This window comes from Oryctolagus cuniculus, chromosome 2, assembly GCF_964237555.1.
Source record: "Oryctolagus cuniculus chromosome 2, mOryCun1.1, whole genome shotgun sequence".
Classification (NCBI taxonomy): domain Eukaryota; kingdom Metazoa; phylum Chordata; class Mammalia; order Lagomorpha; family Leporidae; genus Oryctolagus; species Oryctolagus cuniculus.
The window spans coordinates 164,278,803-164,298,713 of NC_091433.1; the positions used below are offsets into that span (position 1 = coordinate 164,278,803).

The 19,911-nt window shown below is 44.9% G+C and overlaps 1 protein-coding gene across 5 annotated transcripts in view; it reads left to right on the forward strand.

Moving 5' to 3' along the window:
* Window positions 1-4,997: 4,997 nt before the first annotated feature.
* Window positions 4,998-19,911, forward strand: part of HNRNPLL (heterogeneous nuclear ribonucleoprotein L like) — a 44,379-nt gene continuing 29,465 nt past the window's right edge. The window contains exons 1-2 of one of the 5 annotated variants that reach the window (XM_070069223.1): window positions 4,998-5,503; window positions 14,971-15,089. In XM_070069223.1, coding sequence (XP_069925324.1) covers window positions 5,300-5,503; window positions 14,971-15,089 — 323 coding nt within the window. In that variant the 5' untranslated portion in view covers window positions 4,998-5,299. Of the gene's footprint in view, window positions 5,504-6,177; window positions 6,389-8,668; window positions 12,522-14,970; window positions 15,090-19,911 lie in introns of those variants that run through there. The other 4 variants (XM_008254516.4, XM_070069224.1, XM_051839459.2 and 1 more) reach the window with 4 other exon arrangements.

Here is a 19,911-nt window from a genome sequence, read left to right on the forward strand (position 1 = left end):
AGTGCCAGCCCCCATGGGCCATCTTCTACTGCTTTCCCAGGCCATAGCAGAGAGCTGTATTGGAAAAGCAGCAGCCAGTTCAGGAACTGGCGCTCATATGAGATGCCAGCACCACAGGTGGAGGCTCAGCCCACTATGCCACAGTGCCGGCCCTTGTATTGCCAATAAATTTTTAAAAGTTAAAAAATTAAAACCTTACAAACAAACCCCAAGGACTTGAACTTTACCTGATGTTACTTGGTGTGCGACTGAGCAGTTCTAAGGTTAACCTATCTTGTTTTTGTAGATTTTAGTTTTTTTTTTTTTTTAATACAGGCCAAACACTGGCAGCTGGAACCCCAAAGCAGATGTGCATGACAGCTCCTGAAAGAGGAACCACTGTGGTTACACTTGACTACATTCTGAACTAATAGAGCTCGAGGCATTTCCTGCAGGCGCATCCTCCTGGAACTGTGGCTGCCTTTCACCATAGCTAACAAAAGTGGGTTGAATTAAAGGGCCTGCCATCTGAAACCCAGCCAGATGCTCTTTCTTGGTGACCTCTGTCAAACAAGGAAAGTGGTATGATCAGGAACAAGGAACCCTGGATTTAACAAAATTTCAAAAGAACATGTTGATTTGTTTTTTGAACAGCTGAATTTCACGTTGAATACATCGTCTCAATTTTCATGCTACGCCTTTATAGCTCCGATCCTTTGGAAATGTGGCTCACGGTAAGGAGTGCATGAAGGTTTTGTCTGACTTTTACAGGAGCTGAGGCAGCAAATGAAAGTTCTACATATCCGATGAAATAGTAACAACACTGGACTTCGAATTTGGGTATGAAAAAGTCATTATTTACATTGTTAGTTGCTCAAATTTATCTATCCACTAGAAAATGGTGACACTTTTCATATAATTTCTGGGCTTTTTCTACAGAAACTAAATATAAAAACCCAACACAGTATTATAATTTCCTGTAGAAGTGAATTAAATTTCTTTATACAAATGAAAATGGTGAAAATGATAACCTACTCACCTCTTCCCCCAGAATTACAGTTAGTGGATAAATTAGCATCATGATAAGTAACTATAAATTATATCTCTATGTCCATGGTAGTAAACCATACAATAATTTATCCATCATTCTTCTAATGAATAATTATGGCTTGGTTGCCCACCCTGGCTCTCCAGTTTACGCCATGGGGCTCTAGAGCAGAAACCAAGATTACTTCCTGAAGTGTACAATGCACAGGGTAATAATAATAATGCCTCTGGCAGAGGGCTTCTGTCCGAATCTACTGACGCGACCCTTTCAGTGGTTGGCAGAGTGACTGGCACATTCTAAGTGCTTGCACTTACCCTTGCACATGTGTTATTACACATATGCTTCTTGTACTCTATTTCTTGGTTATGTGTCTTGTTTCCTCAACTTGATTGCAAGCTCTGAGAAGGCAGGTATCAACTCATATTATTTTTAGATCCCTAATCACCCAGCACACTAATAGTTCACAGAGGTAATGGGATTTAAACTAAAGGGAAATTTGGGGGTAAATTATGAAAGACTTTGTCAATTTCGCTAGGTCTGTCTCCTATGCTGAGTTAATTTCTGAATCCCCTTTGAGGGTGGCAATGGGAGTTCTTGGCTGCTGCCTGCCCTAAACAGCAGGCAACCCAATCAAGCCCTCAGAAAATGGGCCACAGGTCTGAGGCCAGAATATCCAGGAGGCTCCAAATGGTCATGGGACTCAGGAGCTGTTTCTGATTTTCTAAGGTATTTCTGGCTCCTGGGTGGGGTGTAATTTCTTTATCTCACTTAAGTTAAATCATAATATAATTTTTGTTTTCCTTCTTTGGCTGTTGTCATGGTGCGGTGATGAGCTAGCTAGCATTTTCCTTAACAAAGAACCTACAGTCACTATCTGAGCAATTCCTCTACAATGAGCCAGGATGTTATCCACGGTCAATGAACTGACAGACATTCTTTCAAAACGCTAAGTTTTACTTCTTCAGTTTTTTTCTTTTAACTCAGCAGTTTTATTTGAGCTATTAAAAAAAGGATAAAGTTCAATAATAGCATCTATTGACTTCTGCCTACTGTTGCGGTGAACACTAGCTAGGCTCAGCAAGTCTGGGGTTCCTTATCCGATGGGTATTAAGAGCTGCATGTTCTCTTGGTGTGATCCATAGGCTGAATGCAGACTTCGAGAACGTAAGAGATTTCCAGCATCACAAGAAATATTTGGAATGTTTGTAAAAGGCCTACTAAACTCACGGTTGGGAGTGCATAGAATAATATATTCAATCAAATTCACCTTACATATGAAAACAGAGAAAACAAAAGTAACAAGTAGTTTGTCAGACTTAACAAATAACCAGTGCTACTGATCATGCCCAGTCATTTCACAGAACATTCTAGTGTTTCTCCTAAAGCAAAAATAATTCAAAGTCTTAAGCTCATGGTTCTTTTTTTTTTTTTTTAATTGGAGCAAAATGAAAATATCTCAGGATTGGCCACCTCACCTTTCAAGGCAGATTCCTCAATAAGCAAGTTACTAATTCATTCACCTTTCTTTCTTATCTTTGATCCTGAACCTACTAAAAGAGGGTCAGAGGATGCTAAAGGTAACATACAACCTAGGTTTTTAAGACCTTAGTGGTGTGTGTGTGTGTTTTTTGTTTTTTTTTTTTTTTAATCGTTATCGTCCAGCTTTCTGAAGGTCAGGCACTGTCTTTACATTCTGAATCTTGGAGAAAATTTCAATCAAACAGAACAGATTTTACACAGAATTATATAATTGTTTTGCTTGTTATTTGCTTTCACAATCCATTGCAGCAGTTTTTAAGGTTATTTTTCTCATCTGTAGCAAGTGTTGCAGCTCCTTCTTGGAGATTTCTTTTGTCTACTTCCATTTTATCCTAATTTAGACGAAAAATTCTTTAATGTACTGTTTTGTCAATGTATACCTGTAGCTGTGCTCAAATTGGATGTTATACAGTGCTGAGGAAAAGCTTGCAATTGGATTCCAAAATGACAATGTATGTTAAAGTTCCATCAGCAGTAAGTTTTTTTTTTTTTTCTTTTTGTCAGGGGGTGGGGAGAAATAACTTTGGAGAGAACGAGGCTTCAGGAGCAAAAAATCCACAGTTAGGAAAGGAAGAGACAGCCCTGGCAAAGCGCGTGAGGTCAAGGGCAACAGGAATGCAGGGCTTCTCCATCTCAGGCAGTCCTCCAAGCTTAAGAAACAGGGCAGTTGGGCTGCCTTAGATTTGCCAGTTTCTCTCCTGAAAGCTACGCTGGGCCCTTATTTCCCAAGGACCACCCATTCAGCAATCTCAAAAACCTTATGTGCAGGGGGACTGGACAGGAACTGGGTTTAGGATGCAAAGTGCACAGCTTCTGTCCTTGCATGCTCCTGGTTTTTAAAACAGGGTATCTTGGTGTCAGCACTGTGGTCAGCACTGTGGCCCAGAGGGTCTGCAGCACCAGTATCCAATATGGGTGCTAGTTTGAGTCCCAGCTGCTCTGATTCTGGTCCTGCTTCTTGCTAATGCACCTGGGAAAGCAGCACCCAAGTGCTGCACCCAAGTGGGAGACCTGGAGGAAGCTCCTGGCTCCTGGCTTCAGCTCAGCTCAGCTCTGGCCATTGTGGCCATTTGGAGAATTAACTAGCAGATGGAAGACCTCTCTCTGTGTCTTTCAGATAATAAATTAAAAAAAAAAAAAAACCCAATAGGCTATCTTAAGAGTTAGGTATACAAGACCCTGTTGCAACGTAAAAAGGCAACAGCTAAAGGTCTTGGAAAATCCTCAGGGCTCCACATAAGTGAACTGTGATCTGAAGGACAGATACAATTTTGATGGGCTTTGTAAGTCTTGAAAATAAATGAGGGGCCAGCGATGTGGTACAGCAGGTAAAGCGGCCGCCTGCAGCTCTGGTTTGAGTCCCGGCTGCAGCTTCGGATCCAGCTCTCTGCTGTGGCTGGGAAAGCAGAAGATGGCCCAAGTCCTTGGGCCCCTGCACCTGCCTCAGAGACCTGGAAGTAGCTCCTGGCTTCTCATCAGCGCAGCTCTGGCCATTGCTGCCACTTGGAGAGTGAACCAGTGGATGTAGGATCTCTCGCTTGCTCTCTCTGCCTCTGCCACTCTGTAACTCCACCTTTCAAATAAATAAATAAATCTAAAACAACAACAACAACAACAACAACAACAACAAAAAACAACACTGAAATAGAGTGTCCAGAAAGCAAAGAATCGGGCTGAGGTTTTAATTGGCAGGGTGAAAACACACATGTATCTGGGACCTTACACGGGTTCCCCCTACGAGTTGTAAGAGGAGTACAGATCCCCCCTGAGAGATGACGACCCAGCTGACAGGCGCTGGCAGGACCTCCAGCCTGCATCTCGCCGGCAGTCAGTAAAGGCTGGAAAGCAGCTTAGCGGCGGAGTCCACCCATTTGTACCAGAGTTTGCGCTCCGCCGAGGGGGAAGGGCAAATTTCATGGCCCCAAACCCTTGTCTCCCTCATCTCGGGCTGCGGGGTGTGTGTGTGTGTCTGCAGGGACTTTAGAGGGTTTTCCCGTTCTCGTTTGAAGAAGAGAAGTCATAAAAGCATTTAAATTAGCGGGAGGGCGGTTAACACCCGCAGCCCCGGCCCCACTGCACGCCTCCTCACCCGCCCAAGTTCGTTCACTCCGAGCCGCGCCTCGGCAGGAGCCTAACTGCGCCAACGGCCACGGAGACCAAACGGCTCCCCGACCGCGCGCCGCAAGCGTTGCGCCGCCGGGACTCGCAGGCCGGCGGCCAGTTCAGAAGGCGCAGGGAGTGATTTTGACGAACAGCCCTTTCAGCCAATTGGAAGCCTGGTCGACTTCCCCTCCTGCCAATAGGGAACGGGCACCCAGGTTTGGGGGGCGCTTCCCGGGGGCTTGCGGCTGGATTCGATCCTCCACGGCGGCCGCGGAGGCGGGGGCGGAGGCTCGGCCTGGGCGGCGGAGAGCGCATTAAGGGGAGGAGGGAAGACCGGAAGCCACGGTTGCGTTCCCATCCTTAGATTCGCTCCCCGGGGCTGGGAGCGGAGACTGAGGAGGAGGGAAAGGCTGAATGTTGGCTCGGTGATAAAGGGGAGCGGCCGCTCGGGAGCCTCCTCCTGGGGCGCCCCCCTCAGTCCGCCGGCTCTCCTCAGCCACCCGGCTCCTGGGCGCGCGGCGCCGCGGACGCTCGGGCCGCCGAGAGCTCAGTCCGCCGCGGCAGGGACTGGCCGGCGGCATCTGAGGCCCGCGCCCCACCGCCTGCCCGCCAGTCCCTCCGGCCGCCGCCATGTCCTCCTCCTCCTCCTCCTCCCCCAGGGAGACGTACGAGGAGGATCGGGAGTACGAGAGCCAGGCCAAGCGCCTCAAGACCGAGGAGGGCGAGATCGACTACTCGGCCGAGGAAAGCGAGAACCGCCGGGAAGCGACGCCCCGGGGCGGGGGCGATGGCGGCGGCGGCGGCGGCGGCGGCGGCCGGAGCTTCTCGCAGCCGGTAACAAAGCGGGCGCCCAGTCCGCTGTGCTTGGCGGTTCCCCAGAAAGCAGGGCCCGGCGGCGGCGCCTCGGCCCGGGACCTCCCGCCTGTGCTCGTTCCCCTTTTCAGCGGTGCAGACCCCGGCCGGGAAGCGCTGGCCCTTCCCTTTGGGGTTTCTGCTCTTGGCTTTACCTGTTTCCCGCATCCCGACCGCAAATCCGGCTCTGGCCCGGGCGGGCCTCGGCCTGGCTGCAGGCCCCGCCGCGACTCCGCCTGCCGGGCCCTGAACTTGGGGAGGGTCGCGGGGCGGGCGCGGCGGGGAGGCGTCCCTTCCGCTCCGGGGGGCTTCGGGCGCGACTCGCTCTTTGTTAAGTGGAACTCCTCGGGCTTGGGGCCAGCGTCGAGGCCACCGGCCGCCCGCAGCATCCCCGCGCTGGTCACCGTCGCGGGATGGTTGGTTGCGTCGCTAATATCGGGGGCTCTTCTGCCTGGTCCTGGGGCGATCCCTAACTAAGGGCGAATTGCGGCTCGGCGCTCACCCCCCTTGGCTCCCCTGAAGGTTTGCCTTAAGCAGTTGTACTCTTTTCAGGCATGGCGTGCGTGCTGTGCCCCTAGTTTTGTGACGATGCTCGGGACGAGGTTCTACTTCGTCGATTACAGAATCGTGTTGGCAGGTGGTAATACAGCCCCGCTTGCCCGGACGCCTTAAAGTCGCTTCAGTTCTTCACGGGCGACATGTTTCAGATTGGCCCCCAGTGAAAGGAGGAACTGCCCTCGGGGCTGTGTTAGACAACCGTTCCCTGGGTCTCTGTCCTCTCATCAGAGATGTTGACTGGAGACAGAAGGGATGGGAGCAGGCGCTCAGCCTCACTTGAATGGAGACTTTGAGGAGGAAACAGCAAAGGTTTTTGCCCCCCCCCCTTTTTTTTTGCAGCTTAACGGTCCTAATGGCTTAGGTGTTAACATATTCGAACTGCGATTCATTCTGCAAACTTTATGAAGTTTGTACACAGATCTTCAACCGTTTGGTTAAAATGTTTTTTTTTTAATCTTTTAGACAAATTAGAAGCCATTTTGGTAGCTACTATTTGAATTTCTATGAAAGAAATTCTGATCAGTAGTCTCCATTGTTAAGAATTTTCAAGTACTGTAGGAGAATGTGAGGGATAAGCTTGCAGCAAAAATCTTTTTTTAAAAAAGATTTATTTATTTGGAAGGCGGGGTTACAGAGTGAGAGAGCGAGCGAGCAAGCGAGCTGGTTCACTCCCCAAATGGTTGCAGTAGCCAGAGCTACGCTCATCCAGAGCCCGGAGCCAAGACCCTCCTCCGGTCTCCCACGCAGGTGCAGAGGCCCAAACACTTGGCCCCTCCTCCACTGCTCTCCCAGGCCACAGCAGAGAGCTGGATCGAAGTGGAGCAGCTAGGTCTCAAACTGGTGCCCATATGGGATGCTGGCACTATAGGCAGCGGCTTTACCCACTACACCACAGCGCCGGCCCCATCCAACAAAATTTTGAAAGGAACTTTTTCTAAATAAAAACGTTCCCTACTATAAGCTATAGTTTTGATTTTTGCGCCTAGCTGCTTGAAATTTTCAAAAGGTAAACTTGGAAGTAGGAATAAAGGAAATTTATTTTTAGGAAGTTACAGTTCAAAGTCAGTTCTTCTGTGGATGGTGGAAATTATCATGCAACTGATATTTAGATGTATTTGATCAGTAAACCTGTTTCCTTAAACATCTTGCTTGGGTTTTCATGTAACAGCATGAAGTGTCTGCAAGTGTCTTGGAAGATACTTAAAAGTTTTTTTTTGGAAAACCAATAAAACATTGAATCAATTTTGGATGTAGGGAAGAAAATGCTTTCAACGTGAATTGTGTGGAGCAGTGGAAATGGCAGTGAGCTGGGCTTGAGGAGGGTCAGGAGTTGAAGCTAGCACGCAGGTTAAGTGACCTTGAGAAAGTCAGTGTGCTATTCTCTTAGTCTGTGAAATGTGGAAGTTGAACTGTTAGCCTTCCTCACCTGAAGCTGTACTTCAGTGATTAACATAATGCAGCTTTTAAGTTACCCAGGTAGGAACTGGTTTATGTAGATTGAGTTATAAATTCTAATTTTTAAAATCTTTCTGCTGATATGTGTCATTGCTTTTATTTAACAGTAGAACTAATGTACTATAAAATCTAAAGAAGCTCTATTTTTCTTATTTTAAAACACTTTTCCTAGTGTAATTTTAGTTACTATTTTGAAATTATAGCAACTATGGAAACATGTGTATAATACAATTCTATTAGGATAGGCATTTCCTAGATACATGTTTATGGTCTAGTGCTTCCTCATGCAGAAATACGGTAATTCATCTCAATTAAAAGGGTTTGGTTCAACCTCAGTAGTCATTTAGGTCAGAGGAGAAATACTTTGTGCTCAAACTATTAAAATAAGTACAGATTAGATTTAGTGATGGCAGTCTTTTCTATTCTGGTCAGAAGTTTGTAAAGTGCAAAGTAAGACATAAGAGATTTTACATGTTTGAATTTTCATGACTAAACTTTTTAAAAAATATTTATTTGAAGGGCAGAGTGATGGGGTGACGGACGGAGAGGCAGAGAGAGTGAAAGAGCAATCAATCTCATCCCCTGGTTTACTCTCCAAGTGCTGTAGCCGCCAGGGATGGGCTAGGCCAAACATAGGAGCCCGGAACTCCATCGATTCTCAAGTGAAGAATGGCAGGGGCTCAAGCACTTGGGCCGTCTTCCACTGCTTTCCTAGGCAGGTTAGCAGAGAGCTGGACATTTGGGCACTCAGAAATGGGGTACCTGGCCGGCGCCGCGGCTCACTAGGCTAATCCTCTGCCTAGCGGCGCCGGCACCCCGGTTCTAGTCCCAGTTGGGGCGCCAGATTCTGTCCCAGTTGCCCCTCTTCCAGGCCAGCTCTCTGCTGTGGCCAGGGAGTGCAGTGGAGGATGGCCCAGGTGCTTGGGCCCTGCACCCCATGGGAGACCAGGAAAAGCACCTGGCTCCTGGCTCCTGCCATCGGATCACCGTGGTGCGCCGGCCACAGCGCGCCGGCCACGGCGGCCATTGGAGGGTGAACCAACGGCAAAGGAAGACCTTTTTCTCTGTCTCTCTCTCACTGTCCACTCTGCCTGTCAAAAAATTAAAAAAAAAGAAATGGGGTACCTGTGTTGCAAGCAGTGGTTTAGCCCACTGCATCACAAAGCTGGCCCCTTGTGATAAATTTCTGTGAGTTCTTTAATAACTAAATTTAAGGAAGAAAGTGAGTAGGAAAAACATACTGGTTCTACAAATTTTTTTAAAAGATTTATTTATTTATTTTAAAGGCAGAGTTATAGAGAGGCAGAGGCAGAGAGAGAGAAGTCTTCCATTTGCTGGTTCACTTTCCAGATGGGCACAACAACCGGAGCTGTGCTGATCTGAAGCCAGGAGCCAGGAGCTCCTTCCGAATCTCCCACTCGAGTGCAGGGGCCCAAGGACCTGAGCCATCTTCCACTGCTTTCCCAGGCCAATGGGAGAGAGTTGGATCGGAAGTGGAGCAGCTGGGACTCAAACTGGTGCCCATATGGGATGCAGGCACCGCAGGCAGTGGCTTAACTCACTATGCCACAGCGCTGGCCCCTACAAATGTTCTTAATTTAAATATGAATGAATAAATTTGCATGTGCATGATAATAGTATTTTGGATATGGGAAATTAGTCTTCAAATTTGTATTTTCTGGTATTTATTTTTAATAAGAGACTTCCCCCAGCCCCCCGATTTTAGATTCCCTGAGCTATACTGTTGAATAGAGCTTGATAACGGAGGGTCGTGCTATGTATTTTACAGTGACTTCATTCATGTGGAGTAAATAATGTTCTTAGATTTAGCAGGCATGGGTGCCAGTGCTGTGATGTAGTGGCTACCTGCAGAGCCGGCATCCCTTGTGGATGCAAGTTTGAGTCCCAGCTGCTCCACTTCCGATCCAGCTCTTTCCTATGGCCTGGGAAAGCAGTGGAGATTGGCCCAGCTCTGGCCGTTGCAGCCATCTGGGGAGTGAACCGGGGAATGGAAGACCACTCTCTCTTTCTCTCTGCGCCTCTCCCTCTCTGTGACTCTGCCTTTCAAACAAATGAATCTTTAAAAAAAAGATTCATTGGGGCCGGCGCCGTGGCTCACTTGGCTAATCCTCCACCTGGTGGCACCGGCATTCCATATGGGTGCCGAGTTCTAGTCCCAGTTGCTCTTCTTCCAGTCCAGCTCTCTGCTGTGGCCCAGGAGAGCAGTGGAGGATGGCCCAAGTGCTTGGGTCCCTGCACCTGCAAGGGAGACTAGAAAGAAGAACCTGGCTCTTGGCTTTGGATCGGCGCAGCGCCGGCCGTAGCGGCCATTTGGGGAATGAACCAATGGAAGAAGACCTTTCTCTCTGTCTCTCTCTCACTGTCTATAACTCTACCTGTCAAAATTTTATCAGGCATGACCTTGGAGAACATATTAATACTAAGTTTCTGTATCTTCCTACTTTGAAGAAGCAGCTTAATTTATAAATATTAGCCTTCACCTGGCGAAACCAGTTGGATTGAATTGGGATGGAGAGCTAATATATTGTGGAAATTTTAGTTTTTGTTTTGCTCTATTCTGGTAGTAAGTAAATGGGCAGATTGGGCCAGTGCTGTGGTGCAGCGTGTTAACGCCCTGGCCTGAAGTGCCGGCATCCCATATGGGCGCCAGTTCCAGTCCTGGTTGCTCCTCTTCCAATCCAGCTCTCTGCTATGGCCTGGGAAAGCAGTAGATGATGGCCCAAGTGCTTGGGCCCCTGCATCCATGTGGGAGACCCGGAAGGAGCTCCTGGCTCCTGGCTTCGGACTGGCACAGCTCTGGCCGTGGCGGCCATTTGGGGAGTGAACCATGGGATGGAAGACCTCTCTCTCTCTCTGTCTCTCTCTGCCTCTCCTCTCCCTGTGTAACCCTGACTTTCAAGTAAAATAAATAAATCTTTAAAAATAATGGGCAGATCAAATATTGTTTTTATTGTTTGCTGCTTAGGTGAAAATTTAAGTATCTCAACATTTAATGAATTGTATACTTGCAAAATGGCAAGATAAAATTATAGCTCCTAGAATTTCCAGTTGAAGGATTATATACTGTGTAGACAGTACAGTTTGAAGTTAAGATACATTATCGTATTTGATGTAGCAGAAATGTCAGGACTGTTATGATGGTCATTTGATGAATATGAAACAGGAGATATGATAAGGTTACTTTGTTAGCTTATCTCACAGGAGAAGTTGAGAAGACTGCATAGTAACTCTGCTCCTAGAAATAAAAGGTCAGGGATGTGTGACTGGAAGTAAGTGCCAGAGTCTTAAGGTATGTGTAGCCATAGTGTCCTGTGTCTGCTACTGTAGAGAGAGAATTTGGGGACCTAGTTCTGGGAAAGAAATGAAAAGTAGTAGGTTTTGCTTTTGCTTTTAGCAAGTGACTGTACTCAGGTTTCTTCATGTTACTGCATTTGATGACTGTAGTGAAAAAAGCTGGTATTAGAGCCAGTGGCACAACCACGGCAGAATTCCTGGTTGTGCTTTCAGTAAGCTTTTTGACTTAACTTCTCTGGGTGTTAGTGATTTCTGTGATGGTTTAACTCATTAAATAATTGAGCTCCTTTCATGTGCCAGGTATAATTCTCAGCTATGGGCATGTAGTAGTGAAAAAATATTCCATGCATAAAAATCCATGATTCTATATCTTATGTTGTTTTTTCTCCTCCATGAAGTTGAATAATTCAGGACTTTGGTTTTGACATTAGTTAACAGGAAAGTGAGTGCCCTTTAAAGACTGTTTTGATTAGGAAACAGAAAAGTCTGAGGGAGCCAAATGCATAGTGAAACTTTTGCAAAATTGTTTTGTTTTTTAATTTAAGAGGCAGAGAAAGAGCTCCCATCTGCCTGTAACAGGGCACCCTTTTGGGGCCAAAGCTGGGAGCCAGGAACTCAATCCAAGTCATCTCCAACATGGGTAGCAGGAACCCAGTTACTTGAGTCATCACCACTGCTTCGTAGGGTCTCCAATAGCAGAAATTTTGAGTTAGGAGTGGAGCTGGGTATTGAACCCAGGTATTCCAATATGGTACATGGGTGCTGTATCCAGTGTATCAACCACTAGGCCAAATGTTCATCCCTAAATTGCCCTTGTTTGATTAGATGAATGAACATTGTTCTGGAGAAGGACCCTGGGGAGACTTTCCTGGGCATTTTTCTGCCAGTTTGGATAAGTTTCTCAAAACATTCTTCTAATAAGCAGAATATTTTTAAAAATATTTATATATTTACTTGGAAGTCAGAGTTAAACTGAGAGAGAAGGAGAGGAAGAGAGAGAGAGAGAGAGAGAGGTCTTCCATCTGCTGGTTCACTCCCTAACTGGCCACAACAGCTGGAGCTGTGCAGATCTGAAGCCAAGAGCTTCTTCCAGGTCTCCCACATGGGTGCAGGGGCCCAAGGACTTGATCATTTCCTGACTGCTTTCCCAGACCTTGGCAGAGAGCCGGATTGGAAGTGGAGCAGTGGGGACTTTACCTGCTATGCCCCTGCTGGCACCATAAGCAGAATATAATTTGTTGTTCTTTGGCCCTCCAGAAAGTGAACAAGCCTTGAGCATCTCACAAAACTCCTGTTGTGACTTTTGCTGTTGATGAGTTTGATTTTACTTTGGATTGGGCCACTTTTTTTTTTTTTTTTAAATTTATTTGACAGGTAGAGTTAGAGACAGAGAGAGAGACAGAGAGAAAGGTCTGCCTTCCGCTGGTTCACTCCCCGAATGGCCGCTACGGCCGGCGCTGCGCTGATCCGAAGCCAGGAGCCAGGTGCTTCTCCTGGTCTCCCATGTGGGTGCAGGGACCCAAGCACCTGGGCCATCCTCCACTGCACTCCCGGGCCACAGCAGAGAGCTGGACTGGAAGAGGAGCAACCGGGACTGAATCCGGCGCCCGAACTGGGACTAGAACCCAGCGCCGATATGGGATGCCGGCGCTGCAGGCGGAGGATTAGCCAAGTGAGCCATGGTGCCAGGGATCGGGCCACTTCTGTCTCTCGGTTGTTGTTGCTTTGATTGCCCTTTGTCTTCAAGATCACACCAGTTGAGATGTCTGGGATTGGAAGTTGCTTGTACTGTTTGTCAGTCTTCTTCAAGTAGGGCACAGATAAAATTTTTTGCTCAAAAATTGATGTGAGAGGGCCGGCGCCGTGGCTTACTTGGTTAATCCTCTGCCTGTGGTGCCTGGCATCCCATATGGGTACTGGGTTCTAGTCCCGGCTGCTCCTCTTCCAATCCAGTTCTCTGCTGTGGCCTGGGAAAGCAGTGGAAGATGGCCCGGGTGCTTGGGCCCTGCACCCGCATGGGAGACCAGGAAGAAGCGTGTGGCTCCTGATTTTGGATTGGCCCAGCTGCGGCCGTTGTGGCCATTTGGGGAGTGAACTGACAGAGGGAAGACCTTTCTGTCTGTCTCTCTCTCTCTCACTGTCTGCAGCTCTACCTCTCAAATAAAATCTTTTAAAAAAATTGATGTGAATGGTCTTCCACTGTAGACTTAAGAATCTTCAAAATTGTTTCATCCTTTCTAAAAGTGAGTTATCCATTTGTAAACTGCTGATTTATTTGGGGGAATTATCCCCATAAACTTTTTTTTATTTTTAAGATTTATTTATTTGAAAGGCAGAGTTACAAATAGGCAGAGGCAGAGAGATCGAGCGAGCGAGAGTGAGAGAGATCTTCCGTCCACTGGTTTACTCCCCAGATAGATTCAACTGCCAGAGCTGGGCCAATCCAAAGCCAGGAGCCAGGAGCCAGGAGCTTCTTCCTGGTCTCATGTGGGTCCAGAGGCCCAAGGACTCAGGCCATCCTCCACTGCTTTCCCGGGCCACAGCAGAGAGCTGTACTGGAAGTGGAGCATCCGGGTCATCCCACCTGGGATGCTGTTACCGCAGGCGGCAGCTTTACTCGCTATGCCACAGCGTCGACCCTTTTGTAACGTTATTTCACCATTCTTCAACCTAAGCTTCATTATTAATTTGATGTTTTTTTTTCTTCAATTTTAGCAGAATTCATGTTACTCTGACAGGGACTCTTTTTAAACTGATGTCTTAGCCTGCTTAGTGCCAGAAACTAGGTCCTATTCAGATGTGTTATAACATACTACCATGTGTCTGTTCTGGTACTGAAAATTTTTAAAATCCATGTGTAATTTTTTCACACTATGTATTTCCAGGAACTCTTTGAATACCTCTTTATATAAAAAGATCTTTTGAGAGATTTTTTTAATTGGCCCTTTAATCTATTTCTTTGTGAGAAAAACTAACTTGAAAATAGTCATAATTTTTAGCACTATATTCATGATAGTGATTACCCATGATGACAAAGGAGGAGCAGTAGTAGGAGGGGAATTGATTGATAATGTTTTGTTTATTAAATGGGGGTATTTTGGGGGTTATTTTGATATTCTTCCGAACTTTTGGTAGGTCTTAAATATAAAATAATTTTGTAGCTTTTTATTATATAAAATATATATAAAATATATAAATAAAATATAAATAATATATAAAATGTTCAATTATGCATGTCCATTGAGTGCTCCTTGTTCATCAGCAAAGATGAAGGTACCTGGCATAAATTTAAGTTGTTCTGTACTGCTAAGAGACTAACTTCAGGTTACTTACAGTGAGACTAGAGTTTCAATTGAACAAGGACAAAATAAAAATCTACAGTATAGGAAAAATACATAATATATATTTTTAAAAGATTTATTTATTTATTTGAAAGAGTTACACAGAGAGAGGGAGGGAGAGGGGGTCTTCCATCCGATGGTTCACTCCCCAATTGGCCGCAACAGCTGGAGCTGCACTGATCTGAAGCCAGGAGCCAGAATCTTCCTCTGGGTCTCCCACACCGGTGCAGGGGCCCAAGGACTTGGGCCATCCTCCACTGCTTTCCCAGGTCATAGCAGAGAGCTGGATTGAAAGTGGAGCAGCTGGGTCTCGAACTGGCGCCCATATGGGATGCCGGTGCTTCAGGCCAGGGTGTTAACTTGCTGCGTCACAGTGCTGGCCCCCATCATATATATTAAGGGAGAAAATTTTAATTCAGACTTTTTGTTCATTTGATCTGCCTGAGATTTAGGTTTTATGGAGGTAAAACTATGAATTATGAATATTAAGTACATTTCCAGTTGTAGCATGGCTTTTATAACTGCCTAATTTTTTTTCTGATTTCTTTGAATAACATTTCAAAATGTTATTATTAAGTGATTTTGTAGCTCATTTTGATATAGAATGTCCCCTTTTTAGAAATTTAAATTTTCAAGCAAAATGTTTACTTAATTTTATTCTCAGGTCCTTTTGTCAATCAATGAATTGCAGTTTGGTTTGGGATTTTTTTTGTTTCCTTTTTTATTGCACTGTTGACTTTAGTTTATACTTTTTAATTAGAAATTATTTTCTCTTGCTAGGAGGCAGGTGGAAGTCATCATAAAGTTTCTGTTTCTCCTGTTGTCCATGTTCGAGGACTCTGTGAATCTGTGGTGGAAGCAGACCTTGTGGAGGCTCTGGAAAAATTTGGGACGATATGGTAAGGCCAGTAGTGACTTTGTACAGATTGAAAACATTATGAACAAACCTTGATTTTTAGTGTAGTAAATATACATATTACATTTGCCTTTGATTTTTTTTTTTTTTTTTTTTTTTTAAGATTTAGAGAGCGCTTCCATCTACTGGTTTACTTCCCAAATAGCTGCAATGGCCAGGAGCCAGGAGCTTCTTCCTGGTCTCTCATATCGGGGTCAAGGGCCCAAGCACTTGGGCCATCTTCAGCTGCTTTCCCAGATGCATTAGCAGGGATCTGGATCAGAAGTGGAGCAGCCAGGACATGAACCAGTGCCCATATGGGATGCTGACACAGCAGGCAGCAGCTTAATTTGCTAAGCCTCACCACTGGCCCTGTGACTGTATTTCTTTACAAACTTTTAATTCTCTTATTAACCTTTCTGGAGTGATGCATAGATAATGTTTTTGTGGTTCTCTGATCACCTCTCACTGCCCAACAAGGTAGAATGTAAAATTATGTGCATTTTTCATCTGATTTTCAAATGCATTATGTCATTCTTCTTAATACTACTTTAAACCAGTGAGTTGATTATGCTTTCATTTTTGGAGTTTCAAGTCATGGTACTTGAATACTGACTCTTTGTTTTTGTTTTTTGTTTATTTTGGAATATTTAGGAGTTGACAGCTAAACATGGTATTAGTATTTGCTTAGTTGTATGTTGCTGTGAGTTCTTAATACAGAACATAGGCAGTCACTATTATATCCTAACTTGCCTGCCTTTTGTGTTTTGTATTCTTTCAGGCTCCTCCTTTCTCTTATAGTTGACATATGCTCGAGAATATTAAGTGAAGACATAATTAGAAAAGAGATTCTGCAGTCAAAAATACACTCAAAAATCTTACACTATTTTTGGAGTTTACCCAGTTTTTATTTACTTCTTAGTATGGAGTATCTAGACTTGATGTTATTACTTTTTTCTTAAAAAGTATGTTTGGGATATTTGTTTAAAACATCCAAAACTCAGACTAAGTTGAAAAATATAAATATAGAAAATTCAGTGTATTTGCTGAAATCGTCTGATTGCTTCAATTTTATAACAATTTTGAATAAATATTTTTACAGTTAAGTTTATGAATATTGAAAGGATAATACATAAGCAGATCATGGAGCGACCAGATATACCCAGCAGAAATAGAGCATTCCTTCAAAGGAGTAGAATAGTGTTAGTTGACACCTTCCACCATGGCATCATTTTATTGCTTCCTTTGGTGACCTTTTGGAGAGGTAGATGACTTGCCAAACCTATTATGCTCAACTTTGTTCTTTAGAAACCACTGTTTCAGATTATTTATCCTTAGAGGTACAAATTAAAAATCTACATGGGCATAGTAAAGCCCATATGTTGACATATCACTACAGTGATTATATGAGTTCTTAGTGATTTGGAATGGATATTGGAACTCAAGTTTTTCAATGAATTATTTATTGAAACAGGTCCCTTAGACCTTGTGGATGGAAAGTCTCTCTGCCTATCAAAACTAGCATGACTAATCACTACCTAATATCTCCTTTAATGGGGGGAGAAAGGAGAGGAAAAAACACTGTATTGAGTGTGTGTGTGTGTGTGTGTTCAGTATTTTTTGATTATAGTGCATAATTTGCAGAATAAAAAGAAAAAGTAAAAATATAGCACCTTAATTATCCTGACACAATCTTTTTTTTATAGATTTATTTACTTGAAAGGCAGAGCAACAGGGAGAGAAAGAAAGAGATCTTTCATCTGCTGGTTCACTCCCTAAATGACTTAAGCAGCCAGGTCTGGGACAGACCAAATCCAGGGGCCAGGATCTCCATTCTGGTCTCATGTGTGGGAAGTATAGGGACTCAAGTACTTAGACCATCTTCTGCTGCCTTCCTAGGCACATTAGCAGGAATCTGGATGGGAATCAGAAGGGCCCGGACTCTCCAGCATGGGATGTGTGTATCATAAACTGGGGCTTAATCTGCCTTACCACAATGCTGGACGCTCGCTCCAACACAATTGTTCTTAACACTTGTTATATTTCCTTTTAAATATCTTTCTTATGAATCTTGGTGATTTATCTTTCTAATATGAGAAATTCTATCATTGTTATACTCTATATGTGCCATTAAATAAGTAAACATATAATTAAATAGGGAAAAACTCCATAAATGACATTATGGAGTAAAAATTCCAAACTGGAGGCTGTTAAGGTTTATTTCAGCATTGTAGCAGCTGCATCTTATTCAGGATCATTTCATAGAACTTTTTTTTTTAATTTTTTATTTAGTAAATATAAATTTTCAAAGTACAGTTAATGGATTACAATGGCTCCCCCCCCATAATTTCCCTCCCACTCACACCCCTCCCATCTCCCGCTCCCTCTCCCATTCCATTCACATCAAGATTCATTTTCAATTATCTTTATATACAGAAGACCAATTCAGTATATATTAAGTAAAGATTTCATCAGTTTGCACCCACACAGAAACACAAAGTGTAAAATACTGTTTCAGTACTAGTTATAGCATTACTTCACATTGGACAACACACTAAGGACAGATCCCACATGAGAAGTAGGTACACAGTGACTCCTGTTGTTGACTTAACAATTTGACACTCTTGTTTATGGCGTCAGTAATCTCCCCAGGCTCTAGTCATGAGTTGCCAAGGCTATGGAAGCCTTTTGAGTTCGCCGACTTCAATCTTATTCCGACAGGGTCATAGTCAAAGTGAAAGTTCTCTCCTCCCTTCAGAGAAAGGTACCTCCTTCTTTGATGGCCTCATTCTTTCCACTGGGATCTCACTCACAGAGATCTTCCATTTAGGTCTTCCTTTTTTTTTTTTTTTTTTACGTGCTCAATCGGACTTGCCCCAAATGGTGGAGTTAGAATCATGCCAGGGGATCCCAATACAATCCCATCAAGGTGGCATGTACCAATGCCATCTCACTAGTCCAAGTGATCAATTTCAGTTCACAATTGTTCACACTGACAGGTCTAAGAGTCAAAGGGATCACACAAACAAGTCTAGTGTCTGCTAATACTAGCTGATAGAATCAAAAAGGGAGAGAACGATCCACCATGGGAAGCGGGATACACAGTAGACTCATAGAATGGCAGATGTCCTAAATAGCACTCTGGCCTTAGAATCAGCCCTTAAGGCATTCGGATCTGGCTGAAGAGACCATGAGAGTATTTTAGGCATGGAAAGCCAAGACACCCTGGGGGAAAGAAAAAGGAATTTTGTTTGTTTTTAAAGATTTATTTTATTTTACTTGAAATTCAGAGTTACACAGAGAGAGAAGGAGAGGCAGAGAGAGAGGTCTTCCATCCACTGGTTCACTCCCCAGTTGGCCGCAATGGCTGGAGCTGTGCCAGTCTGAAGCCAGGAGCCAGGAGTGCAGGGGCCCAATTACTTGGGCCATCTTCTACTGCTTTCCCAGGCCATAGCAGAGAGATGGATCGGAAGTGGAGAAGTGGGGACTCGAACCCGCTAAGCCACAGTGCTGGCCCCCACAACTCCTATTATACTTATTTATGTTAAGTAAGCTCTTAATTATATACTAATTTGTTCCAGTCATTCCATGATTTTTTTATTCACGTAACTATCAGAAGGCAAAATGATACACTATACAAATTACTAAATGACATTCACATATGGAAAGCTTTACCATGAACTAAGTATCAAACAGTCTAGAGTGTAAGAGTAGACAGGCCATCAGGAGTAATTCAAATTAGTCACTAAGTTAAATAGTCTGTTTCTTTTTTTAAGATTTTATTTATTTTATTTTAGAGGTAGAGTTACAGACAGTGAGAGGGAGAGAGAGAAAGGTCTTTCACCTGCTGGTTTACTCCCCAGATGGCTGCAACTGCCGGAGCTTCGCCGATTCGAAGCCAGGAGCCAGGAGCTTCTTCCTGGTCTCCCACATGGGTGCAGGGGCCCAAGGACTTGGGCCATCTTCTACTGCTTTCCTAGACCATAGCAGAGAGCTGGATTGGAAGAGGAGCAGCCGGGACTAGAACTGGCGCCCATATGGAATGGCGGCGCTGCAGGTGGAGGATTAATCTGCTGTGCCACGGCGCCGGCCCCAGTCTTGTCTTGTCTTTTCTTTTTTTTATTTGACAGAGTTAGACAGTGAGAGAGACAGAGAGAAAGGTCTTCCATCCACTGGTTTACTCCCCAGATGGCTGCAATGGCCGTAGCTACGTAGATCCAAAGCCAGGAGCCAGGTGTTTCCTCCTGGTCTCCCATGTGGGTACAGGGGCCTAAGCACTTGGGCCATCCTCCACTGCCTTCCTGGGTCACAGCAGAGAGCTGGAGTGGAAGAGGAGCAACTGGGACTAGAATCCGGTGCCCATATGGGATGCCAGCGCCGCAGGCCAAGGATTAACCAAGTGAGCTACGGCACTGGCCCCTATTTCTTTTTCTTTCTTTTTTTTTTTTTTTAAATTTTTATTTATTTGAAAGGCTGAGTTACAGAGAGGCAGAGATAGAGCAGAGGCAGAGAGAGAGAGTGAGAAAGCAGAGGCAGAGAGAGAGAGAGAGAGTGAACCTCTGGTTCACTCCCCAAATGGCTGCTACGGCCTGAGCTGGTCCGATCCAAAGCCAGGCTTCCTCTGGGTCTCCCAACTGGGTACAGGGGCCCAAGCACTTGAGCCATCTTATGCTTTCCTAGGCCATAGCAGAGAGCTGGATCAGAAGTGGAGCAGCTGGGACTTGATCTGGTGCCCATGTGGGATGCCGGCACTGCAAGCAGTGGCTTTAACCCTCTTAGTACCGGCCCATTCTATTTTTTCATATGTTAAAAGTTAGAGTTTCAGT